This window comes from Leptidea sinapis, chromosome 4, assembly GCF_905404315.1.
Source record: "Leptidea sinapis chromosome 4, ilLepSina1.1, whole genome shotgun sequence".
Lineage (NCBI taxonomy): Eukaryota > Metazoa > Arthropoda > Insecta > Lepidoptera > Pieridae > Leptidea > Leptidea sinapis.
This window is the reverse complement of record NC_066268.1, coordinates 15,760,145-15,788,023: the sequence shown is the minus strand read 5'-3', so window position 1 is coordinate 15,788,023 and position 27,879 is coordinate 15,760,145. Positions and strand designations below refer to the sequence as shown.

At 33.3% G+C, this 27,879-nt stretch overlaps 3 protein-coding genes across 14 annotated transcripts; all 3 read right to left on the bottom strand.

Moving 5' to 3' along the window:
- Positions 1-10: 10 nt before the first annotated feature.
- On the bottom strand, positions 11-6,082 carry LOC126979982 (UPF0430 protein CG31712). Its single transcript, XM_050829597.1, has 5 exons — positions 5,831-6,082; positions 5,605-5,758; positions 4,643-4,843; positions 3,757-3,840; positions 11-2,163 (listed from the first exon to the last, which is right to left on the bottom strand). The coding sequence occupies exons 1-5, from the start codon at positions 5,989-5,991 to the stop codon at positions 2,002-2,004; spliced, it is 762 nt and encodes a 253-aa protein (XP_050685554.1). The 5' UTR covers positions 5,992-6,082; the 3' UTR covers positions 11-2,001.
- LOC126979964 (tubulin glycylase 3A-like) lies at positions 6,047-24,165 on the bottom strand. Of its 7 annotated transcripts, none has more exons than XR_007732933.1 (12): positions 24,033-24,165; positions 23,587-23,734; positions 23,280-23,476; positions 22,925-23,100; positions 22,412-22,852; positions 22,120-22,331; positions 21,322-21,412; positions 21,074-21,244; positions 20,752-21,005; positions 20,085-20,425; positions 19,871-19,998; positions 6,154-6,174 (listed from the first exon to the last, which is right to left on the bottom strand). XR_007732933.1 is itself a non-coding variant. In XM_050829561.1 (11 exons), exons 2-11 carry the CDS (start codon positions 23,708-23,710, stop codon positions 6,095-6,097), a joined length of 2,301 nt encoding a protein of 766 aa, XP_050685518.1. In that variant the 5' UTR covers positions 23,711-23,734; positions 24,033-24,165; the 3' UTR covers positions 6,047-6,094. The 7 variants fall into 7 exon arrangements, 5 of the variants coding, with proteins under 5 accessions (XP_050685518.1, XP_050685517.1, XP_050685516.1 ...); XR_007732932.1 differs by lacking the exon at positions 6,154-6,174 and adding an exon at positions 19,450-19,597; XM_050829561.1 differs by having other exon boundaries at positions 6,047-6,174; positions 19,871-20,425.
- LOC126979966 (tubulin glycylase 3A-like) lies at positions 14,362-18,516 on the bottom strand. 6 transcript variants are annotated; one of them, XM_050829568.1, is made up of 5 exons: positions 18,299-18,516; positions 17,025-17,269; positions 15,807-16,941; positions 15,197-15,712; positions 14,362-15,110 (listed from the first exon to the last, which is right to left on the bottom strand). In XM_050829568.1, the coding sequence occupies exons 3-5, from the start codon at positions 16,873-16,875 to the stop codon at positions 14,377-14,379; spliced, it is 2,319 nt and encodes a 772-aa protein (XP_050685525.1). In that variant the 5' UTR covers positions 16,876-16,941; positions 17,025-17,269; positions 18,299-18,516; the 3' UTR covers positions 14,362-14,376. The 6 variants fall into 6 exon arrangements, with proteins under 6 accessions (XP_050685525.1, XP_050685524.1, XP_050685522.1 ...); XM_050829567.1 differs by having other exon boundaries at positions 17,025-17,222; XM_050829565.1 differs by having other exon boundaries at positions 17,025-17,123.
- Positions 24,166-27,879: the final 3,714 nt, after the last annotated feature.

Below are 27,879 nucleotides of genomic sequence, written 5' to 3'. Positions count from 1 at the left end.
CTGTATTCCATTTGGTTTTTTTTTACAGCGACGCACGGAAGCTTTTACTAAAGCTATAACTACCCATGTAGAAGTCGTAAACACAAACAATAAACTAACTAAAAGTCCGTTAACAAAACATTTGGTAACCGAAAATCGTCAAAAAGCATCGTAGGTACTTGTAAAACAGCAAGACAAAATTCTTCGATTTTCAGCCATAATCATTACAGAAGTCTTTAAGAAATAAAAAAAGGAAATATAGTCTAGATCTTATAAATCATAATAAAACTAAACAACCGTATTTTCGAACCGCATTTAAGAAACAAAAATTTCAACACTGTTGCCACAAATTCATGTTTAGCAATTAAATGAGATCTTTTTTGTATTTCTAGATCACAAAAAAGGTTGTGTTAATAAAATTTACCATAAATCATCCTACTAATGTCTCCAATACTTCTAACGCGACACACTGTATAATAACTGTAACATGAAGTATACTTTTAATTTAAGCATGTACAAATTAGATTGCTATTAATTAATGCCTAATTACAGTCACCAGATTATTTAAAAATTATACCAGGTGTCTTTGATTGAACGAAGTAGCAAGCATTGCATGTTAAAAGCTACTGGTTTCCTTTAAAATATTAATGGAAATGTAATTCCGAACTGTTTTGTAGGCTCTCGAAAAAAAATAACGTTAGGTAACTAACAACACTATAATTTTGAAGCCCTAATATTACTCATATCACTGCAAATTGAGAATGGAACCTGTGGCCATCCTAGTGATACAAAGTCCGCAGACAGACACTACAAGAATCACATTACATCCCAGTTGAAATGCAAACAAATTAAAATTATATGAGTTAATTAAAACTTTCAGTCCCAAACTTTGTTTCTACCATTAAGTAGAACAATATGAATTAATGCTCTGTTTAAGGCTGAGATCTATAGAATGTACTTAGATTTTGCTCCGACTTTACATACGTAAAACTTAGCATAACCTTTAATTTTGTTTTTACAGTCATTTGACAGCTGAATTATGGTGAATTTAAGCTAAGATAGCGCAATGAAAATTGCAAGTTCGCGTTTTATCACACTCGGCTACGATTTAGGTTAGTAAAGTCTGAATATAGTCTTAAGTACACTATAGATCTCACCCAAAGTGATCACTCAATAGTTCTGCCAGGTGTACAATATGTGTATTTATCCACACAAGTAGCAAGACTAGGCTTCAATGTGTATCTAACATTTTAATAATGTTTTTAAATACATATTAAACTCTAGGTTTACTTTCCGTTATAAATTCATTCAATTGTGATGAAATTTACATTTAAATTAATTGACTTTACATGTTTAAATATATTTCATGTTAATTTTGCAAGATATTGCTGCAAAAACAAAAGTGAGAGACACAATGAACTTATAAACAATAAATATGATTGTGATATAAAGTGTGGTGCTAGTATAAAATCAATTGATATGAACAGACACTACAATATGACACCAGTTATCGGACGGACTTCAATATATTATATTTTTCTATACTGAACGTAATGGTTATGTAAATGCAAAATGGTAAAATCAATAATATTTAGTACTTAAACGCGAAACTAGAATATATATGTTGAAATATTATAAATTACTTGCACAAGTCTATTATCATTCTAAAATCATACAGCGCAATTAGCATAATTAATTGAAAAAATATTTTCAGCATATAATAATAATTAAGAAAGTACATAAACAGTTAGTATGCGTGTCTTTCAAAATATTATTAATATCTTGTTTAATGCATGTGGCTTCTTTTGCAAATGCAGCTAATTTATTTAAAAGATATGAATGAACTCGGTAGATGATCTTATAATTAATCCTCTTACTGTATGAACATACATATTATTGTTGCTATTCTATTTCTATTTGTCCAAATATGCAATATTTACACAATTATTTTCACCTTAACTACTTATATGTACTAATAATATACTTGTACGGAATAGAGAAAGCTAGAAAATAATAATCCAATCAAATAGGCTTCAGTGAAAATGATAATTTGGGCCTAGAGTTGTTTTTTCCTAAAATTTTCTTTTGTTCCTCTTTTACTCTCTTTTCCTGCTCCTTTTTTAATTTTTGCCTTTCCTCATCCATTTTTCTTTGTTCTTCAATCATTGCAAGTCTTTCTTCGGCCTGTAACATTTTTATCACAAATATATAAAACTATCTATCTACTTAGTCTAGCCATAAATACTGTTACAATTAAAAATAAACAAAAATTTACATTTGAATTTGGAATCTGTCATTTTTATATGGGTGGTTCATTGAGTTTTCTCATTTTGGCGCCAATACATTGTATACAAGGTACATTCCACTATATTATTTTAAACTCAATAAATATTTTGCGATATTAAAATGAAGTGGAGTGGTAAAGAGAACCAAATCGCTATGATTGCATTACACAAAGTAGGTATGGCGCCAAAAGCTATTTTTAAAACGCTCCATACTAAATACATACCTACATATTGGTATTAGTAAAATGTTTGTGTACCTCGCTATTTATAGGTACAATCAGACCTTCTCTGTTTGTGACAGAAAAAGATCTGGACGTCCTTAATAATCGTACGAAAAAGGTGTTCAAAGCAGTAAGGGAATTCGAAGAAATCCTGTCCAAAAGCAAAAGATTTTATCTCGAATATAACACCTAGAACCATGTCGCGTATTTTAAAAGATGACGTGCAACGTGGTTAGCCGTCGTCTAGTCCCAATCTTAATCCGCTGGCTTATGATTTATGATCAGTTCTAGAGAGTATGGCTTGCTCTAAACGCCATGATAATTTGGAGTCCCTAAAACAGTCTGTACGATTGGCAGTGATGAATTTTCCCATGGAAAGATTGCGTGCTTCTATTGATAACTGGTGTCAACATTTAAAGGACTGTATTGCAGCCAATGGAGCAGCCACTTCGAATAAGCTTTTTATATTTTAAATTGTTTCATATTTATGTATTAAGCTAAGACAGTTAAAAGTTATAAATGATATTTGCGTTAGAAAATTTTTATTCTTCTTTATTTCAGTATTTATGTGTGAAACTGGAGGTTCCAGATCCTTCCATCAAAATCCTCAATTACTTTTCAATTATCTTCTGTCTTTTACCTATCTTTTGCCAGTCTAACCCACAATAAAACCGCAGTTTCTCAGATTTGTAACACATTTAAGTTGTCTAATTTTAATGGGTACCTACTAACTCGTATAGAACTACAGCACTGGTGATGCAAGATGTTTTCTTGTTCCCTATTTATTCCATAAAGATACACATACTAATTCCATTCGTTCGTTATTTAATCAAATGAAATTTTATCAAGGTGTTTGTGGATTGATAACATTTTTTTCTTAATCTCATAACAACTTATTTATTTATGTAACAGGGCCATATATGTATTATGAACTTTTTATTACCAAAATAGATATTGTAATTAGTTTGAAGTACTGATATTATGTCATATAGCATATTCTTAGTTTTCTCTTAGTTATTTATAACATGCGACGAGTGTAGTACACAGTAAAATCCGAATGGGTTTATATTTGTACTTAAATTTAAGTAAATTGTAAAATACTTTTTTTGTGTGTAAAATTAAAAAAAAAAAAAAAACAATTTGTTCGTTTTAAAGTGATTACCCTAACTACTCGGAATAATTTTATTAATTAAATATAAATTTCGGTTACAAATTAAATTTGTAACCAAAATAGATGATGTTTAAAATACATAATAATAATGTACACTTACCAACTTCTGTTGTGCCTCCTCAATTTTTCTATTATTTTCGGCCATGATTTCTTCCAATTCTTTTCTCTTACGTTCCTCTTCAGCCTGTATAGTAAAAGTATGTTATTGAGGTCAAAAACAAAGGGTTCCACATTAAACACTGTTTACAACTGTTTTAAATGCCATAGAATTATTAACTGATATTTTTTATTTATCTATGTAAATCAATCCCTAAAAAATTATGATATTACATTAAATATATTTCTCCTAACAGAATTAATGTAAAAATTACAATAAATGCCTGAATTATGTGCAGTCTGATATTTATTAACCTCATCATAATTTTATAAAAGTAATGGTATGTATACAAATTATATATTCAAAAAAATACCTTCGGCTTCAGGGGTTGATCCTCAAGCTGCAACTCCGATTAATTCGTACAGCTGCACGATCTTGCTCAGTCTTCTGACCTGACTTATAGACTACGTGACTGCCAAGGACAGTCAAGTGAACAATTTTAAAATGCTAGCCGGAAGCCACAGTGGCATTCTTAACATGATACATTATGGACAGGACTGTTTGGTGTGTAATGTAATCATTTCTATCAAATTTTATTTCTTTAGAAATATGTGGTAAGCATTGCAAATTGATATACATTCATTAATAATAAATCAGAATTAAGAATAACTCTTGTGTACTCGAACTACACCTGACTGGACCTTTAACAGATATGATCGGAAACACTTTTATTAGTTTTGTTGTAAATATTTTCATTTAAAAAATATACAATACTTATATAATCTAGCTGAAAGAACAAGTTGTTTCAGTTTGATGTATTTGTGTCACATGTAACAACAACTTATATCATTGCTGTAACATATGACTACTCAAAGATAGGAGTAATTACCTGTCTTGCCATTTCCTCCCGTTTTTGTTGCTCCCTTTGTTTCTCTAATTCTTGCATCATTTCTTGTTCCATTTTTCGCTTAGCTTCTTCAACTCTCTTAGCCACTTCCCTCTCAATTTCATCTTTTCTTTTTTCTAATTCCTCTTCAACTCTCTTTTTAACAAGTAGTTCTATTCTCTTTGCAGCTTCTTCTTCAACAACCTATAAAATAATAATTTAATTATCAACAAAATAGCTATGCAAGAATATTATTTATGTGAAATTATATGACTAAGTCCTCGGCTCATGGTTGTCCCTAACTGCACTATGGTGTAAAAACCAACATGGCACTAGAAATATGATGACACACTTTTGCTTACAAGTTTTTTTTTTTAAATTAATAGTAAAACACACACAAACAACTAGATTAAAATGTTTTTTAAATTCTTATAATACTTTTTACATAAAAAGATAATATAAAAGAATAAACTTAAAATCACTCTCCTGTAAAATGATCTTTTGGTGTTTTAGCACTATTGACTTTTCAGTGAAAATATGCACATATTAACTATAGAGTAAAAGGTATTTAACACAAACAGTAAGACAAATATTCAACAAGAGTTGACACAACTGTATTTGGTTACAATGAAACAGATGCACTTACAGCCTACTGTTAAAAGGTGAATAAGACCTGATATTATTATTATATAGTAATTTTAGTATATCAGTTAAAAAAGGTGTAAAAGTGAATAAGAGACAACAGGCCATATAAGATCTGTAGCAATAACAATAGTAATGTACATATCAGTATTAGAATAGTATTCTATGAATATTTATTAAAAGGACAGTAGGTCTAAAACTTAAAACAGATCATATATTAATATCACAAATAATCACCATATGAATCAATAATGCAAGTGGGTGAGGTGATGAAAATGGTGGTGTTGAAACAAAAATGGGTGCTTTGTATATCATAAAATAACCTTTTGCTCGGCTTCTCTAACACGTCTTTGTCTTTCCATTTCAGCCAAACGATCAACTTCATCCATTTTGCTTCGTCCTTTTGACTTTTTTCGGCTTCTTCCATCGTATGAACCATCTGAGCTTGATGCTGAAGACAATGAGTGAGACCGTTTTCTGTAAGTCAAAAAATTTTATACGGTAATATGGTAAAAACAAATATCAACTCCTATAATATTATGAACATACCGTGTTTTTGAACTTCTGTCTCGCGACTTTTCGGCATGTTTTGTGGTCCTACTTCTCGATACTGAACGATCTTTGGAACGACTTTTTTTCCGCGAATGTTTGCTGCTTTTATGATGACGCCGCGGAGATTTGCTACGGGATCTTGAACGTCCCATTATCATACAGTTTATATTTGCAGACAATTGCAAATTACAATCCAAAAATTTGAGAAATGTGGAAAAGCCACTCCAAGCCCCAAGGCTCCGCGGTAAATAAACGTCAAACTCAAATGTCAAATGTCAGTTGGTAATTATACAACGTAATTCTTTTTTTTTCATTAAAGCACTCGTGTATTTTCGATAAGCCTGCAAACACAGAGTACGTTTAGTTATTTAGGGTTAAAGTATAAATTGCCGATTTATACGGATTTTTTTTTTAAATTTAACATAATTATTTGAACAAAGTTACCATTATTATCTATGTGTTGCCACCTAGTAGGAAGGTCATTAATTATGACTTTGTGACAGAACTGTGGTGATCTAGATTCGACAAACTGTGTGAAAGCATTTTGTACTGCCTCCTGAGAAGAGGCTTACTATCAGATGAACGTCCTGCTGTTTAAGTCACTTATTCTTTTAAATAAACTGCATTACCCCATAAAAATATACTATATGATATAATGTTGGAAAAAAAAACAATCCTTATTTCAGTTGATTTCACTAACTATCTTAAATTAGTTATATATCTAACAATTTAGGTCCGTTTGTTTTGGATCTATCTGTTCATCACCTATCGGCCAACCATTATAAATCTCTTTTAGCTCTGTCACATTTGTTGACTTACGGCCGTTCCCAATATACTATATACAGATAGAGATAAATTACTACCTTCTACTGTCAGTAATTAGCTGTCAATAATCTGAAGCTGTCACAATATACCCGATAAGTCATTCTTATCGCCTTATATTGGGACGCGTGAATTGCAATTTCCATACAAACTTCTATCGCTGTTAAGCTATACGTCAAAGAGTATAATAATATATAGGGAAAAGAGAGCCTATACGCATTATGAGCTGTCTATATCTATACGCATTATGAGCTGTCTATTTGAAAACGAGCGCCATCTGGCGATTGGCCCCGAAAATAACTATATATAATCTCGAAATTATAAAATTTAATTAACTAACTCTACTTTTTAAATGGAGGTATTTTTTACCATTTTGAAATTGCGCGTAGAGTTAGTTATTTAATTTTGTCACAACATAGAACATAAAGGATAGATTTAGTAGTGTAAATATGCAAAATTGAGCACTAGATACATACATGCGCAAACGCTAGAAGTAGCCGCCTTTTTATGACCAGTGGGCAGTGACTCAATTAAAGAAAAGTCGAAGGGTTTCAAAGCGAGTGACAGCTGACAAAGCTTTAATTTTCGGGCCAACTAACAGATGGCACTATAATTTTCTGAAAATGTCACTTTAAGGCGTCTGTCCCACCCCTGGTCCTCCCATTGACAGACAACACGTACGGATAAGGTGAGTTACCGTCGATAAGTTTATTGGGACAGAAAAGTCAACGATAGTTACTAGTTTAATCTCGAGTGACACACTGACACAACCGGAGATAGACTGAATATTGGGAACGGCCGTTACAGAGATATATTCACAAAAGAAAGGGCATATCCAGCTTCATCTAATGAGTTGATTTTATGTAAGAAGGTGTCGAGGTTTATGGAAATTGAAGTTAACTCATTTTCCATTTAAAAACTAGCCGACTAGTTAATCGCTGTTTACATCTTTTTTATCTAATTAAAGAAAACGTTTAGGAATTCCCAAAAAAAAAGTAATTAAAAAAAATATTTAATTAGTATAGATTCAAAAAACCTGTTGCTAACTTCATTACGTAAATCTAAATTAATGGGTGGACTACAAGTTACTTAAGCAATAAAAATTCAAAATACGGTCCTTCGCAGGAATGTGCTGTGTTGCTCCGCAGAAAAACCATTGAAAAAAAACTGTAAATAGTGATTAATTTTAATTTTTAAACGACCGAAAAAGGAGGAGTTTCTCAATTCGATCGGTATTTTTTATGTATGTACACGTACGGTGAGTTTTATAATCCGATTTACGTAATTCTTCGTAGCTTATATAGCTTGGCCGAGTAGTTTTCATTTTATGAACATTTTATATGAAAATTTTTATTTACGTGGATGATGCAATTGTAGTTTGTGTACGGTTTTTGCATGTACAACGATTTCGATGAGATTTTTGAAATGATTTACGTGATTATTCTTAAGTTTGATGCAGAATATTTGCCAATGGTGCTTTTCTTTAACTTCTTTTGAAACAATAATAAAGTTACAAGATAAGTAACCCCAAATTATTTTAAATCCACCATTTTGTAGAAACATTGAAACAGTGCAAAGCCATTATATGAGACGAAAGCACAATGGCCCATAGAAAATCATTAGAAACACTTCAAGATTTACGTGACAACACGAATATAATGGGAGGTGTATTGTTAATACTATCAGGTCATATGGGAACATGTTAAAATGAGCACGAACTTCAGGAGATGAAAAGGCACAAGAATTCTCTGAAAAACTTTTACAAATAGGAGAGGGCACCTATCTAATAGACGATAGTACTCGCCAAATTACACTAACTAATGAGTTATGTAATGTTGTTGAAACACCGGAACAACTATGAAGTATATCCAAGTATTGCTGAGAATTATACCAATTCAGAATGGTTACGCGAAAGAATTATTCTATCCACAAAGAACGACATTCTCAATGGCATCAACATCATCCAGGAAATGATTCCGGGAGAAGAGAAAATTTACATGTAAATTGATACAATAACTGATGAACAAGAAAGCGTCAATTTCCCTACTGAATTTTTAAATTCACTTAATGTTCCAGATGCCATTCCAAAGCCCTTAAGTTAAAAGCTGGTTCACCAATTATTTTATTACGAAATCTGAACTCGCCGAAATTGTGTAATGGTACGAGACTCTGCATCAAACAGCTACAAAATAACATCATCGAAGCCAATATAATGACTGGTAAAGAAAAAGGACAAATAGTATTTATACCACGAATACCTTTAATATCAAATGGATTGCCCTTCACCTTTAAACGCTTATAATTCCCGGTGAAGTTGGCTTACAGCATGACCATCAACAAAGCACATGACCAAACATTCCAATTCTGTGCCGTTAACTTAATGGAACCATGCTTTGTACATGGTTATACGTATATTATACGTTGCATGCTCACGAGTAGGATCACCTCGAAATTTGTTTATTTACAGTCCAGACAATAATAAAACTATAAATGTAGTCTATAAGCAAGTATTGTAAACAGAAATTTAAAAAATATGTAATAAAAATAAAGTGTGAGTGCACAGTATGATATGTAGTAAATGTATTTGTCATATGTAATATGTATAATATAATATGTAAATAATTGTGTAAATAAAACATAGATTTTCGATTTATTAAGGTGTTTCTTACTCTAACTTATAATTATTTCAATTAATTAATTAATTAGTTAATTAATTTGATATACTTTTTACACACCGCAAGTTTAATGGCCGACTAAGTCTCGATATCTTAGATAGAATCTATATTATCTAAGTTAAAAAATGTACCTCAAATATTTTTAATACCATTGAACATGCGATATATTTTAATCCGAGCAACGCTGGGTTTCGCTGCTAGTATTCCTAATAAAATATAAAAGATTTTGTCTGATCATTAGAAAAAAAAACTTTGTTCAGAGTTATTTTTTGTTAAATATGTCATCTAAACAAATGAAACTGTTTTAATTAAGAATAGTTAGGTATATTTTCCACAAATTACCCCCAATTCCTCAATGTGTCCTAGGTACACGATAGTACTGGCCTAGGTACATAGGACCTTGCCCATAAATCCCTTTTTTCGTTTTAATTATAAAAACACATGTAAGTATGAAATATAAATTTTTGATATTTTGGTGGTAAATACCTACTCAAACAAATGACCTTTCAAAATATGCAAAAATGGTTAGAGTACAGTTCGTCAAATAAAAATAAAAAAATAGATATCTATAAAACTGTCCTAGGTACAACAGGTTCCCCTACCTTATTACACTCACAAATAATGTGCGTTCTTATGGTAACAGAATTTTCAAAATCTGTTTAGTAGATTCAGCGTATCCTCTACAACCTCACAAACTCTACTTCTTTATAATATTAGTATAGATGAAAGTCAAATAATCCGAGATAATATAGAGGAAAAAGAAAAACACAAACGAAAAATGTCGACTTCACCAAAAAGGGATGAAAAACTACACAGACAAAAGGTGATTTGATTTCTTTGATTTGCCGAAAGCAATAAGTAACACCCGGGTAGTCACCATGGCAATAACGATAAGTACCCTGTAAATGTAAAAAACAATAATTATTATAATGTGTAATTTAAATTCAATGACGTAATTTAATTCAAATTCCAACATTTGAGCCTTAAATTCTAAGAGCAGCCTATAGAACTGGAACAAGCACTGAAAAATCGAATTTGCTTAACAAGAAGAGAATAATTTGTTTTTTACAAATTATACTATATATCATGTAATATAACTAATTTGGTTTTAGATTTGCCAGGATATAAAAAAGAAGGACAATTTTCCAGTTCCATTCGCCATTGCTAATGCATATTAGCAACATAAAAAAATTCAAAAATTTGTTTTATAAAAAACTCACCTCTAAATTGGGAATAATTAAATACAACAATCTGATTATAATGGAAGATTTCAATAGTCACATCGGAGAATAAACAGAAAGAGAAAAAGGAACCATGAGCCCATACAGCTATGGCGAAAGGAATGACAATAGAAACAGTTAAACTAACTTTGATTTCGAATTCAATTTCACAATCACAAGAACACTTTTAAAAAAAACAGAAAATAGACATGGGCTTTTCCTGTCACAAGCCCTTCTAATCCAATTGATTAATTTTTTTAAACAATCAGCATTATCTGCCCTGTGCTTCCCCGGGGCGTTAAAACAATAGGGTAGTCCCAGGCCCATGGGTGTCGTAAGAGGCGCCTACGGACTTTTTGAAAGTGGGAGAGTCACGCTGCCGTCTTATGACGTCAGCACAATCGGGCCAGACTCGTCCGGGTTACTTACCAAACTCTCACAGAATACCGGCGTGAAGTAGCGGCCTTTCATAGGACAAACAGGGCAGCAACAGATTGGAACTTGTGGACACTACGGTCTTCCTGGGTATCACGTTAGATAAAAAGCTTCAGTGGGGTCCACATATTACCCATCTAGCAGATAGACTCAGCTCTGCGGCATATGCAGTTAGAAAGATTAGAGAGTACACGAATGTTGCGACCGCTAGATTAGTGTACTTTAGTTATTTTACAGCATCATGACGTACGGTATATTACTATGGGGTCATGCTGCTGACATTGATATAGTGTTTGCTCTGCAAAAGAGAGCTGTTCGTGCTATATATCAGCTTGGTTATAGACAGTCTCTCAAAGAAAATTTTAAAGAAATAAATATTATGACTGTTTATTCTCAGTACATTTATGAAAATTTAATATATGTTCACAAAAATCGTCACCTTTTTGCTCTTAATAGTGATTTTCATTATTATAACACTAGAAATAAGGGATTGCTTGTAACTAATTCTAGTAGGCTTCATAAGATACATAATAGCTTTAAGGGTAAATGTATACACTTCTACAATAAAGTCCCAGCCACTGTTCAGGCATTATCTATAAATAAATTTAAATGTTTTATAAAAAAAATGGCTCTGTCGTAAATCCTATTACTCCACTGCTGAATATCTAAATGATCGGACAGCCTGGGACTAGATTGTGATTATTTTATAGCAACTGTACAATATTGTATATTTTTATTGAAAAGAGCGCAAAAAAAATAATGCTGGGAGAGTTTCTTGCGCCGCTTCTTCTCTCTCAGAGCGCCATTTGTTTCCGAAGCGGTAGTAGTATCTAGTAGTATAAGAAATGACATCAAAAAGAATTCTAAAGGAATCAATTTTGAGAAAATAAATGCCTTTTATGCCTTTTAACACCACGGCACCCCGCTCCACGCTTAATATGGACTTTTGTAACATCAGGGGAATTCACTCCAATTTAAACGCCGTCCACCACCACCTTGAAACGGCGCAGCCGGCCTTGTTGTTCCCTACGGAGACGCAGATATCTCGACCTAGCGATACGTCATATTTAACGTACCCCGGGTACAAAATTGAGCATAACTTTTTGCCTCATGCCGGGGTATATGTGTATGTTAGGGAGGGTATTTGAGGGACCTGTCTACTCTCTGGCTCCGCGCTATTTTAGAGGACCGCGTCCGCATCTTTGCGTGTGTCTACAGGTTCTCTGAGTTGACACCGGTGCTAACGCGTTTATTTCGGCACTCTTATTCAAAAGGCGCAGTCCCTGCTCATGGAAGTCAGCACTTGTCCATCCGATTCAAAAAAAGGAGACAGTTCGGATCCGGCAAACTACAGGCCTATTGCTATTACCTCCCTGCTCTCCAAAATCATGGAGAGCATAATTAACTGCCAGCTTTTGGTATAACTTGAGGGTCACCAGTTGATCAACGACCGGCAGTACGGCTTTTGCCATGGTCGGTCGACTGGCGATCTTCTGGTATACCTAACACATAGATGGGGGGCGGCTATTGAAAGCAAGGGGGAAGGCCTGGCAGTCGGCCTGGATATAGCAAAGGCCTTTGATCGTGTATGGCACAAGGCGCTTCTCTCAAAACTTCCATCATTTGGGCTTCCCGAGAGCTTATGCAAGTGGACCTCCAGCTTCCTCACTGGGCGCAGCAAACAGGTCGTTGTCGACGGTTAATGCTCGAATCCCATGCCCGTGAACGCTGGAGTACCCTAAGGCTGTGTGCTATCTCCCACTCTGTTTCTTCTGCATATCAATGAAATGTTGGACACTTCCAACATACATTGCTACGCAGACGACAGCACTGGTGATGCCGTATACAAGGGCCATGCAGGTCTCTCTCGGGAAATCATCGACCAGTGCCGGGAGAAACTTTTGTCTTCTACCGAGTCCTCTCTCGAGAAGGTAGTAAATGGGGTAAATTGAACCTTGTCCAATTTAACCCCTAGAAGACTCAAATTAGCGCGTTTACGACTAAAAAAACCCCATTTGCCGTATCACCGCTCTTCGACAACACTTCCCTTAAAGCCTCACCTAGTATCTGAATACTGGGTCTCAAAATCTCGAGCGATTGCCAATTCCGTGGCCATCTCAAGGGCAAAGCCAAATTGGCTTCGAAGAAGCTGGGCGTCAGCAATAGAGCACGGCAATACTTCAAGCCGGCCCACATTTATTATATATTGCTGAGTGAGTATTGCTGTCATCTCTGGTCTGGCGCACCCCAGTATCAGCTCGACCCATTTGACTGCGCGCAACGAGCAGCTCGAATTGTCGGGGACCCAGTGCTCTGTAAACGGCTGGATCACTTGGCGTTGCGTAGAGATGTCGCTTCATTGTGTGTCTTCTACCGCATTTATCACGGGGAGTGTTCCAAAGAGCTGTTTTACCTGATTCCTGCCGCCGAATTCCACCTTCGCACGACACGCCACAAGTTAGGATATCATCCCCACCATCTGGATGTGTGGCGGTCCTCCACAGTGTACTACAAAGCTGTTGAATGAGCTTCCTTATGCGGTGATTCCGGGACGATACGACATGGGTACCTTCAAAAAAGCGCGTACACCTTCCTTAAAGGCCGGCAACGCTCTTGTGATTCCTCTGGTGTTGCAAGAGAATGTGGGCGGTGGTGATCACTTAACACCAGGTGACCCGTACGCACGTTTCTCCTCCTATTCCTTAAAAAAAAGGTAATGGAAAATGTGGATATAATAAATACTTTAAATTTAAGATCCAATCGTATAACTTGAAGATGCACTATAAAATCATCGAGACTAGGTATTTGTGAAATAGCAACGCAAAAAAGTTGAGCCTAAGGGTTTGTCGGTCTCACCTCTTAAGTGGTGTAAAATAATATTACCTATTCCATTAATCACTATTTCCAATAAAGAGGAACACACACACGACACTCCTCCACACTCGTCACTAGGATTTACTTTTTGTAAGGTTAAAGTTCACCAAGAGGTCTCTAGATCCAGCACTTTGCATCGTCACGATAACATTCTTCACATGTATACAAATTCTTGCACTTGATCTGTCTTACCATCCATAATTATAATATTTCGTTCTGTCAAAATAATAATATATTTATCTCTCCGAAATTCTCACTACTTGGATTTAATAATGCAATCTCAACAATATTTTGAGGTTTTGACGATGGTGATAAAGGCACTTGATCATTCGGGACAGGATATATTATATCTACCTCTTACGAATGACTACCCGTGAAAGGGTTGAACAACGACAGACCCATTTGTACATGGCATTTTTTTGTTTTTATCCTAATGTTACATATTAGGTCGCTACAATTACAATTTATATATAATTTTTCCCTAAGCAACAAAACAATCATCTTTATAGATAACTTTTTATTGCAGATTGAGATACTCTTTTTCCTTTTCGTCAATAAATGATATAATCTTAGAAGTTGCAAGAACCATACTATCTCTCCTTATGAAATTCTTTATAGTCGTTTCCTGTAGGTTTTCGTTATGGATATAACGATTGATGTAACCGTTCCATGGTTTTTTATTGAATACATTGCAGTCTATATTAAGACTACCTCTTCCGAATATAAGTTTATCTTTTCTTGTTGTGTTGAGTTCATCGTCCATTTCCCAATTACTATTAATATTCCGTTTTACATCTTTTAACTTTAAATAATCCTCCGATTTTTCTAAAAATGAAGGTAGATTTGTTAACCCACACACATTTTGTAAATTATATTGGGGCTCTTTAGATAGTAATTGTGTATGTGAATTCATAATATAAAGAGAGTCCTTTTCTATTTTAATTTCAAATTCTTGCAATCTTTTAATTTCATTTGCAGATAATGAGCAAAGTGTTTGTGACTTTTCCACATTTAACTCAATATCAGGCTGAACGAGCCTCTTAAGAATTGAGCGGGCATTCTTCGTGTCAACCGCAGGGTCAGACTCTTTTATTTGAATGTTTCCTTTGTAGAAATAATCACTTCGTAAAGAAACACCACGAACGATTAATTCTGCTGCAGTGACGTGTTTAGGAATGCTCATTGGCTGTTTATAAATACACTCGAATTTACCAGTGGATGCATTCGGATCATTGGCGTGATCAATAATAACTGTAAAGATACATAATTTTTTACATTGAATTACACTTTTTTCAGATATGTTTTACTTAAAACATGTCAAAATATAAATAAATTACCTTTGATAATATCGGTCACTACAGCAGGGCACAATTTTGCTGTTATTTGAGTTGTGCTATGCAGATCTGGACTGGAATTTATTTCAATCAGCCATGGCTTGTATTCTTGATCCAAAATAAAGTCACAACCGTATAATTCAAAACGATTCTTGCAAACTGATAAAGAATCTTGACAGCTTAACATTATGCTTATTACTGATTTTTTCATTCCGGGATATATTATATTATCCCAAACCCTTTCTTTTCCTATTTTAGACAAATATTTTCTATATTTTTCTAAATCCCACATGTTATTCGTTGGCAGCTCAGTATGTCTGTTATTGCAATTAATGTATTTTCTTTGCACAGCATTATTTGTCAAGTGAATTGATTCATGATAATTTTGTAAATTATACTTTTGTGAGCTAAATTTTAAGTAACAGTCTTTGTACATCCAAATTACCAAAGGATAAGTTCTAGTTACTAAATAATACTGCCGAATATCAAATTTAGTTTCATGTATAAGCAAGGGGTCTTCTGAAATCATAAAATAAACAATTAGGCTTATGTAAAGTCAGACCAAATTAAATAAATAATAATTCACGTAATATAGAATGCTTACAATACTGACCGATATACTTTTGAATTACGTGTTTGTTATTGGACTTACTAAGTAGATCCATTATAACACCAAATTTAGATGCCATTCGAATTCCTATACCTCTCGAGCAATGTCCTGGTTTTATTATCCAAATATTGTTGCATCCTTCACAACCTAATTGTGGTCTATACTTATACATTTCCTTTAGCAAAAGTTCTGCGTAGCTTAAATACAGTGATAATTTATTATTTTCAATTGCTTGAAATACTTCGTCATTAGAAATAATGCAGTAATATGTTTTCAAGAAAGAGTTCCAGCGTCTTTCACTGATTGGAGATAGTTCACGATCAATATCTTTGTTAGTCTTTCGATATAGATATTCTTTACATCTGTCTAAAGCAAACACAATAGCTTTGATTGAAACTGTTCCAAGTGGATCAAATATAGAAATATCATTCGATTTCATTGACAAAACCCATTTTAATAAACTTGTACATGCTGTAATTTTGTAATCATTTACAAAATCTTCAATTTCACCAGGTTCTGATATGTTATAGGATCGAGGTCCACTAACTTCAGCTACCCCCTCGATATAAAACCAATAATTCCTTTTAATAGATGAACACAGTCCCTGCTTCGAAGTCCACTTTGCATCTATTTCTAATTTATTGATAATGGTGTTATGATTTTTTTTCATATCTATAGTGGTATCGCCCCTATCGTCCCTTGTTCGCCAAATAAAATTTGGTAAGTACTTATCAACAAAATTTGATAAAAGAAGTCTTTCTAGTTCACCTGTTATATCTAATTGATTAGAATATGTTCCATTTCGAATCTTGTTAAGGTTCATTTTGTTTATAGTGAGCTTCTCAACCCATCCACGGTCTAATAAAGCTTTTCTAACTGCATTACAAGTACCGTTTATTAAAAATATTTTATTTTCTTCAACCGCTTCTGCAGCTAGCCTTTTCAGTCTGGCAAAATTTTTTGAATTTGTATTGCAACTGCTAATCACGTAACTCTTCTCCTTGTTTGATAAGCCTACGTAGGCATAGTTTCTTTGATGTGACATTTTACAGAGTGGTTTCTTGTTTATCATGTGTGATTGTGTTCCAATATTAAACGGAGATAATATTTCAGGCACTCCGTTTCGGTCGCTACGTTTCTATAAATAAGCTCATTCATTTTACACGGTCTAAATATATAAGTAGTAAAAATTAAATATTTTTTTATTAACCTTATATTTACCTTGAAAAAACTACTGTGACCGGGACGATTTCGGTACTCTATGATATGTTTAGTACCTGATACAATTCGTTTTGGTGCTGATCCATGCTTAGTCAATTTCTGTTAACACGGAATGGCTTTACATTTTAATGAATCTAATGGGTCGGGGAAAAATTCTTTTCACATAATAGTATACTACCTGACCTGACAGACGCTCTTCTGTCAATAGAAAATAAATTGATGTAAGTATTCGGGAATAACGTAATCTAAAACCATCGGAAATGATAAGGATTAAAATGATAGTTGTGTAAACAACGTTTTACATTACCGCTTTATAATTGATAATTTTTTAAAGTTTTAAAATGAATATTATATGTTATCCTTACGAGATAGATATATGCCATGGCGGAATTTTCTGTAGATCTATATAAGATACACAATTCCACACTACATTATTTTGTTATATCTCAAAAGGTTAACAGATTGTCCTCACACCTCCAACAAATATCGTTAAGGCGGAGGACTTCACTACACAGTATAAAACAAAGTCGCTTCCCGCTGTCTGTTCCTATGTAAGCTTAGATCTTAAACACTACGCAACGAATTTCGAAGGGGTTTTTAAGACAGAGTGATTCAAGAGGAAGGATTATATGTAGAGTAAATTCAAATTCTAAATTACTTTATACATGTAGGTCACGGAAATGACACTTATGAATGTCAAAAAAAATATTTTTTCTTATTGAATCTACCGCTACTTCGTAAAGGGTTGAGCTAATGAGAAGAAGTAGCAAGAAACTCATTGCCACTCTTTTAAATCAAGATTTACATTTTCATTGTTTTACAAATCATTTCAATTAAAATATAATATGTAAAGTGATGCAAGAAACATACTCAAACGTCAAATAGTCAATGCCTTACACGAGTAAGTCAAAAAAGTAAATGCAAATTAATACAAAACAAAAGTTATTGAGTACAGTAGCTGCATCATCGACACACACCGTAAATAAATAAGTACATGCTCAATATAGACTATAGTAGAGAAACACTGATAATTTTAGAGGTTGCTATTGTGATGATGAACATGAACACAAGGTCTACAAAAAAGACCGCGATGGCATATCAATAGTTACGACATAGATGAACAACTGGGAAAAATTCTTCAGCATACTAATAATTATTATGTAAAGAATCTTTGAAAATAAAGTCATGAATTTTCATGTCAAATGCGAATAAATTTTTCCCCAATCTAATAATTCTATTATGTTTATAAATTGTAAATAACAAATTATACCCACTTTTTTTCGTTTGAACGTCCTCCGTTTTTTGAGCGGCATTATGTTACGGTTCCAACTCCTAACATTATAACTATTATTGGTAGGTAGGTATAATATTCTCAGTTACATATTAATTTTATATTATTTAATGGATTTATTGTTTTTCCATACTACATTTACTTCATTTTTATTTCATATTTATATTTATTATTTTATTTATATCCAAAGAGAATGTAAAACATATGTATTATTCATAACCAATAAATTTATGACAGCACCTATTGACATAAATACATTTTTTATAACCTGTTGAAAGAGTATTCATGTAGCCTTATGCATGCTACGTGGCGAATCTAATATCTATTATTACCGATTGTCAAGTTGTAGACAGTCAGCCACGTTAGTAATAATTATGTACGTAGTATGTAGCTTTACCTGTATGTATGGTTGTTTGTAACCGATTCATTTGGGCGCGATTATGGCCCACTTTAAACGGCTAGATTTATTTCAAATTTCGTAGATTTATCGAGGGCCGATTATACTATTTTTCAAATTGCAAAATAAAATTATTGTTAATTTATATAATTTTTCATCTATTGTTAATAAGGCAGGAATTTGTTAATTTTAAATTTCAACCATTATCTTTTCAAACAAAAGCGTGTGTTTTAGTTTTCTCAAACTATTTTTATTCTTAGAGTTAAGCTAGGCTAGACGACCTGACAGCTCAATATTGCGTGACCAATTTGATCTGATAATTTTGATATTATGGAGCTATAAATGCCAAGCGAATTTATGACTTGCCAATCAAAATCGGTCACTGTAACAATATAACAAAGCTTTCCTTTTCTACCTTGATCTATCTCCGTTACATATGTTCTTCTCTTTTGCACGCTTTGTTTAATATAGTGACACATTCTCCTTCCAATGTTCGGAATAAATCAATGAAACAATCATATAGTATGGATTAGGAAAACAATAGTCGCTTTATTTCAGTGAGCAATAACAATTCAAATGGAATGAGTAATAATAGATTCAATTTCTATAAAAATCTACAGCTGTAATAAAATTAGGACTAAAATTCTGTCTATTAAATATTATATAGTGTCTGAGTATATATTTCAGTATGTTATTAGAACACATTTTTACCAATTTGTCTAGTAATATTAGTCGTTTTCTTTTGGGTAAAGTTCAACATATCATTCAGTGGAGTCTTCGCTACTCTGTACGGCCGCGGCGTAAAAACTGAGGTGCAACTTTTGGAGAAAGTCATGGATACTTCTTTAACTTCACTCTCTTCTCTTAACTTACGAATGCTCTTACCTATGGCAGTTAACTTTTTTGTTGAATTCAAATCATTACTTAAACTATGCGAATTTAGAGATGTCAAACAGTGTCTGTTAGTGGGATGGAAGTTTAATATCCCTGACTTAGTTTGTCGTGTAGAGGAACCTAGTTCATTCATATCAAGAACCTTGTTTTGAACTGATATCGTCGGTCTGTGTATACTTGCAGACTCTCGTTCCCATTCAACAGGATCTATATAGCAACGTTTATTACCAACCGATCTATTCGTTAGAGTTTTGTTCAACTTACTAGTCGATGCTGACACGTATATTTGACCATTCTGTTCTATTAATCGATTATCTTCAGGTTGGTAACATGAATGAGATTTGATGCACCGCTTAGATTCTGTGTCTCTTTCTCGTTTTCTTCGATGAGTCCTAGAAGAGATGGCGGATGTTTTACGCTTTTTTGAACTGTTTTTATTATTTATATTTGATTTTATAACAGTAACAGCCTGTCGTACCGTAAGTGAATCCTTGGAAGCTAACACTATACCATCTTTATCAGTAGCTAACGTATCGTATGGATTAAGCCAGTTCAGAAAATCTGTTATTATTGGTCCATTGTATTCAGGGGGAACAGGTTGGTCAGATTCTATTATTACATCACCAGCTGTTACAGGCGTAGGTAATGGTGTACCGTTTCTTGATTCATGCCTCTTTTCCTTGGTCTTTTTGATAACTTTTTTACCGTTAATACACAATTGTAATCCAAGATAAGCAGGAGCTTTTGGAATTACTTGGCGATAAACCAATTCGAATGTCCCCGTATCAGCCTCCGGATTATTTTTTTTATCTAAAACAACTGTAACAATATTGTAAATATTTATTCTTTCAGTAAATGGTTGTACACTTAATTGATGATATTGAAAATATGCGAAGATACATTAGGTACTATTTATTAAGCTAAAACTTATATTGAAACTTTTAGACCAGCCATAAGGTTGTTTTAGCATAGCTTTGGACAGTTTAACAAAAACAAGTATATACTTATTTCAGCGTCGCTAACTACAAGGCCACACTTCAAGCTTGAATAATATACAAGCAATTAAATTCAAAAGCTTTTCGACATTGAAAGATGACTAAACGCTTATTATGCTCACATTGTACCTGCAACAAAATAATTCCTACCTTTGATAACATCCTCAAGACATTGTGGGCAAAGTCTTGCAGTTACTGACGTGGTTGGCGCTAAATCTGGACTTGAATTAATTTCAATTAGCCACGGAGTAAAATCTTCGGTCAACATGAAATCTGCGCCATATAACTCGAAACTATTCTGTCGCTTATCCATCGAATCTTGACATGCTAACATTGCTCCTATTAAGCACTGTTTGATTCCAGGGTAGATTTTGCTATCCCACAACTCCGGTTTTCCTATCTGTCTTCAAAAATTTAAGAGAATTTTAAAAGTTGTTTAACTAATTGGATTATCCGGTTAAATAAAATTTACCTTAAGTACGTTTTAAACGTGTGACAATCCCACATATTCTCATCAGGCAAGGCTTTATCTCGATCATCATTGTTTTTGTATTTGGTTTGAATCGCATTATTGGTGAGATGTACAGATTCATGGTAATTTGACAGGCTAAATATTTGTGAACTAAACCTTAAATAACTGTCTCTGAAATTAAAATGTAGGTATATAAAATTTATCAAGAGAAAATCCGTTACAGGACAAATGAATTTTGTAACTCTTACTTGTACACCCAAATTGTTAATGGTTGACAATTTGTTATTAAAAACCATTGCCGAATATCAAATTTTGTATTGTAAATAACCAATGGATTTTCTGAAAACATAATAATTGCAATAACATAAGTTTAGTATCTCAGCACAGTGTAGGTGCTGCACGTACTTATATATTATATAATTATACTGTACGTGTGTTGACAGTGAACTCCTCCAAAACGACTGGAGCGATTTGAATGAGATTTTTTGAACTTGAACAACCTCCTAAATGGCTTGGAACCGATTTTGATGAGTTTTTGTGTGTTCTAGTAAATTTGAGAATGGTTTAGACTTACGATCTCAATTCAGTCTATATATAATTCTCCTGGCCATGTGTATGTTAGTGAAATCCTACTAACGGCTGGACCGATTTTTCAAATTTAAGACTTGTGTACAGGACAACGTCTTATGGGTCCGCTAGTATATTATAATATACTAGCTGACCCAGCAAACGTTGTATTGCCGATATTAAAATCGCGATACAAAATTAGCTGTTGATTGTAGATGGGTGAAAATTTGAAGTTGTATGTATTTTTAATGCTGACTCATAATCAAACAAATTTAAAAAAAATGTCAAAAAAATAAAAAATAAATTGGCGTGGACCACCCTTAACATTTAGGGGGATGAAAAATAGATGTTGTCCGATCCTCAGACCTACCCAATATGCACTCAAAATTTCATGAGAATCGGTCAAGCCGTTTCGAAGGAGTTGCACACCGCGAAATGAGAATTTTATATTTTAGATGAATAATATTAACATAACCAACCGATATATTTTTGAACAACGTATCTGGTTTTCTGTGCTGGAATATTAATCAAACTAATAATATCTTTAATGTTATTCATTAATTGTATGCCTTTGCCTCTGCATTTATTTCCTGGTTTTACGATCCATATATTGAGAACACCATCAATTTCAATTTGGGGCCAATAATTTATCATAGTAGCCAACACTTTAGAAGCTCTTCTTTCAAGTTGTCTGAAAATGTAATACTTTTATAGTCTGCTGCTTATTCAGATCAGTTCAATAATTTCAATTTGTTAATTAAAATTACAAACCTTATGTTTATAGTTTTGTCTTCCGCAATCTTGGCATTCTCATGTACTAAAAGATAGTGATGAGTCAGAAATTGGTCCCATTCATGTTCCCAGATATGTTGTGCCTGATCCTCTATATTATCAATATCCTTATGTGTATAAAATGACACATATTCATTAAGCCTGGTAATTGCAAAGTCCAGTGCACTAAATGGAACCTTACCCTGAGGTGATACGACGGCTATCTCACCCTTAGGTGACAGCGTATTAGTGAGCCATTTAAGAAGACTAATACAAGCTGTTATTCTAAAGTCATCAATAAATTCTTCTAGGCTTTCGGAACTATGAATATTATAGCAACGAGGAAATCTAGTATACGCAATACCAGGTTCTGTATACCAATGCATTTGTGTCAGTGACGATGTGAGACCTTCCTTGGTGGTAAATACAGACCTGCAGAATCTGAAAAAATCATATACTTTAACTGTTTCAGTGCATGGAATATTGCTGATGATGTTAATAATTATTTATTACCTGCTGATAATAACTTCTTTGTTGCTGAGCAGCCAGTCGTACTTATCGCGCTTCGTCGTCCAAAGAAAATCGACTGAATGATGTTCCATAAACTTGTATAATATCATCCGTTCAACTTTCGTTAACTCTTTCCCTGTTGCCTTTTTCGGATCAACGTTAGCTGGTGGATGACGAACCTGCTCGAGTTAGGACATTTAATTTTATGATTAATATTTACTTGTTTAATTTTTAGCCCCTGATTGTTTAGCAAGCTTATTGGTTCGGATATGATGACAAATAAATGAATTTCAACGTGTTTTTCAGACGTTCAAATAAAATATATAATATTTTTACTTTATACTTTATTTATTTTTACCTTATGAGTTTCATATTTTTCAACCCATCCCCTTTCCAAAAGCGCGCGACGTACAGCAGGAAAACCTCCTCCTTTTATCATAAATACCTTATGGTCTCTCATAGCTATTTCGGAAAGCTTCTTTAATTCATTCCACCTTTCCGCAGATACCCAACTCTTATATTGCTTTAACTGGTCTATGGAAGCGGAAGTTTGCACTGTAAATGTATCATCAGATAAGTGTTGAGAAATTTATACTATAATGAAATGTAGGAGAATATTGAAAGAATCCATAATATCTTAATTTAAAGTAACAAAGAAAACAAACCCGGTCCATGATCAGATTTGGATAAAGATACAGCGCTGGAAGGTCTTAGTTCCTTTTTTGATGTACTGGACTTATGAAGCTTAGAGTCCGAAACACTCTCTTCGATTTCCATAGTTACAGCCATGAGTAATGTATTGTATAAAGAAGCCTGCAATCACATAAAATATTTAATATTATTAAACGAGTCATTATAACCAGTTTTCCCTCAGAGTATATTAAACGTCCGTCCTACACCTTACAGACTGCCTACTGATACAACTCTAGCTTACTTTTGCAGTGCAGTAACCTATATTTGAGTAACCTACATCAGAGTAGCTTCCTAATTTCTTTCACAATACGCTCCGCGCCGACTGTGCCAGGTACTATGACGTCAAACGTAGTTACGTAGGACCTTCGTGAATTGTGCAAAATGTATGCGGAAATTAATAAACCCAAATTACACTTACTGTTTTTAGTTGACGACAAGGATGGTAATTAGGGAACTGGGTCAAATAATTTTCATTAGATCTTGAATTTTAATATTGTAAGTAATTTTGAAACTGTAAATTTACTGTCATTTGTAATATTAATAACAATGACTATGATGGCACTTTTTGGACTCGACTGATAATTTTTGATTAGATTTAAAAAAGTTTTTAATGAACGTACAGAACATACAATATTTGGTCTATGGAAGATTTCTTAACACTGTTTTTATAAGTAGTCAGTCTTCTCTTATAAACGTATTTCTTAAACACTGGAAAAAAAATAACATAATATTATAGTGATCTTATTACAGATCATATTATGTCAAACAGTCTATTAACTCTTCAACTGCTGAACCGATTTTAATCAACTTTGCACACTGTGTTCAGTTTCATCCAATTTGAGAGATAGGATAGTTTTTATTTTTTTTCGTGACCCTTAATATTTACTCATTTCGAATTTTATTTCTGTATGAATGACAGACCGTTAGCGGCAGCTGAGGAAGAGAAACACATAAGGCTGAATATTGCCTGATAAAATTTGATATTTCAATTTTTAATTTATGTATAAGTATTTCAATTTTAAATATTTTTTATAAATATCCAATTAAATTATTTCATTCATCAAACAAACATAAGTTAACTTAAAATAATTATAGTGTATTAATTTGTTTTCTGAAGTAAGCTACTGCTAATCTGTTTTTTTATTTTTCAAACCTTGAAATCACATTGTTAGAAGTTTGTAACCATCAAAAACAAAGCTTCCTTAACCCGTACGGCCATATCGACCACCACAGGAAACTCCATAATATGCTTTTATAAAACACACAATTATCATTATCATTAATGTGTCGGGGTCAGTGAGTGCGTTCAGCAGTGGAGTAATAGGATTTACGACAGAGGTATTTTATATAAAGCATTTAAATTTATTTATAGATAATGCCTGAACAGTGGTTGGGACTTTATTATAAAAGTGTATACATATACCCTTAAAGCTATTATGTATCTTATGAAGACTACTAGAATTAGTAACAATCAATCCCTTATTTCTAGTGTTATAATAATGAAAATCACTATTAAGAGCAAAAAGGTAAGGAAAAACCTCTAGGCTCAACTAATACGATTGGTTTGTTTCGGAGGACAGTGCTCCACACCAACTGATGGACGACAAATCGTCGTGTTAATGGGACTAAGTATCGATTTTTTAAAAACTGAGATAAAATTACATTTTTGTTAAAAATTATGAGAACTATCTAATGGTAAAACCCACTTTGCAGTATTATGCAGCGTTACAAAGATAATAAAAGTGAAAAAACACTAAAACAGGATTTTTCATAAAGTTGAGACTTACAAACAATTATTACAACATAATATCATCCTTTAAAATGATTTTCTACGAAAAAAACAAATTATCCTAATAAATCCCTTTTTCAAGCGGAAAGTTTCTTTGATGCCCATTTTGTTGATCTACACGCAAAATACTCGTATACGAGTTAACTGTTTTTTGGTTTAGTGAAACTTTCTTAGCAGAACCCGAATATAGAATTAAATCATACCTAACCGAAATAGTAAGTACTTTTCACTGGACTAACACAAATCTATAAATGAATGAATTTAGCGAGTGGGGTGCAGTTGTATTACACAAAAACAGCTCATGCGTCATGCTCGTGAACGGGCGCTACTTGCGGTGGCATGATGATCCTGTAGCCGGAAACTCTGCTTCATGGTTTTAAAATTAAAAATTATATTGTTTATAATTTCTAATAAAATGGTCGCTAAATAATACCTTTATTTATTTACGGTGTGTGTGGATTGATGCATCTACTGTACCATGGCCTACTATTATTCTTGATACAGTAGTAGTCGGCCGTGACTGTACTCAATAACTCTTGTTTTTACGTATTAAATTGCATCTTTTTTGAGTATTTGTAGTTTGAGTATTATTGCTGCATCGCTTTACATATATTGTAACTGAAATGATTTGTGAGTGAGTGATTATCACAATGAGTTTCTTGCCACTTCTTCTAATTAATGCTCAACCCTCAAAGGCGGTGGATATAAAAAGAAAAGTCATTTCCATAACCTGCATGAATAAAGTGGTTTTGATTTGATTACCCTAAAGGATTGAGCTTTTGATTACTGTTAGGAAATAGTATATTTCATCACGAGTGCGGAAAGCCTGTCATTGTAAAGAGTTCCGACAAATGTCTACCCGAGCCGAGGCGCAGCCGAAGGTGGGGGAGGGGAAGCAATTTAATAGAATAATAATAACACAATAAACCAGGGGTGGGACAGACGCCTTATAGTGACGACTTATAGTTTCAGAAGACTGTAGTGCCATCTGTTAGTTGGCCCGAAAATGAAAGCTTTGTGAGCTTTTCTTTAATTGTGTCACTGCCCACTGGCCACTGGTCATAAAATGGCGGCTACTTCTAGCGTTTGCGCATGTATGTAGCTCTCGTGTTCCATTTTGCATATTTACACTACTAAATCTATCCTTTACGTTTTATGTTGTGACAAAATTAAATAACTAACTTTACGCGCAATTTCAACACGGTAAAAATGCAATTAAAAAGTAGAGTTAGTTATTTAATTGCGTCACAACAAAATGAATTTTATAATTTCGAGCTTATATATAGTTATTTTCGGGGTCAATCTCCAGATGGCACTAGTTTTCAAATAGACAGCTCTTAATGCGTAGAGAGGGCTCTCTTTTCCCTATATATTATTTTACTCTTTGCAATAAACTCAACTAACTAAAATGGCGCCAACCGTAAAAGAATATAAGCAGATTTTTTTTTACTTCTTCACTCATTTTGGGTAGGCAAAGGGAACTATGCCCATACAGCCAAGTCTTCAGTTGATTTTTTTATTGATATGAAATGAAAATGAAATTTAATGAGATGAAATGAAATGAAATAAAACCAAACCTAACTTATTAAATCTGATATTGAAAGAAATTAGTAGCTTCTATTTAGAAATATTTGCATAAATCATAAAAACTTCGTGGTTGGTGTTTTCTTTTTAATAGACATTATTTTGACAGTTGTGAAAGAGAACGCACGAGTTGGGAAAATGTAAAGAAAAAGCACGAGTATATAATAACCCACATCCCGAACGCTGTATGTCCCTGCAATACGCCACTTTTGAACTGTATTAAAAAATATTATATTAATATATAATTTTTATTTTATTTATAATCGCTTATAAAACGCTCATGGAATGCCTTTATTTAATTGCGGTGTGTGGATGATGCAGCAACTGTACTCATTACTTTTGTATTAATTTATATTTACTTTTTTGATTTACTCGTGTAAGGCATTGACTATTTGACGGTTGAATATATTTGTTGCATCACTTTAAGTATTATATTGTAATTGAAATTATTTGTAAATCTATGAAAATGTAAATCTTGATATAAAAGAGTGGTAATGAGTTTCTTGTTACTTCTTCTCATTAGCTCAACCCTTTACGAAGTAGCAGTAGATTCAATAAGAAAAATATTTTTTTGGATTCATAAGTGTCACTTCCGTGACCTACATGAATAAAGTGATTTTGATTTGATTTGAAACAATGGTTTTCTAAAAATTTTAAAACAGATTGTACTATTGCTAAGTCTTGGTATATACGAGATAAAATAAACAATAGTTCTATCGTATATGGTAACAGGGTATGCTTCGTGTACCGGCAGTGCCAAAATGTCCCGGGATTGCATCAACGAGAACCGGAAAAAACTTGTGTCTGAAATTGACTATGCTTTGGAAAGTCTTGGAAGGGAGCCCAGAAAATTTAGATCAATTCAAATTTCAACCCCAATAAGAAACAAGTT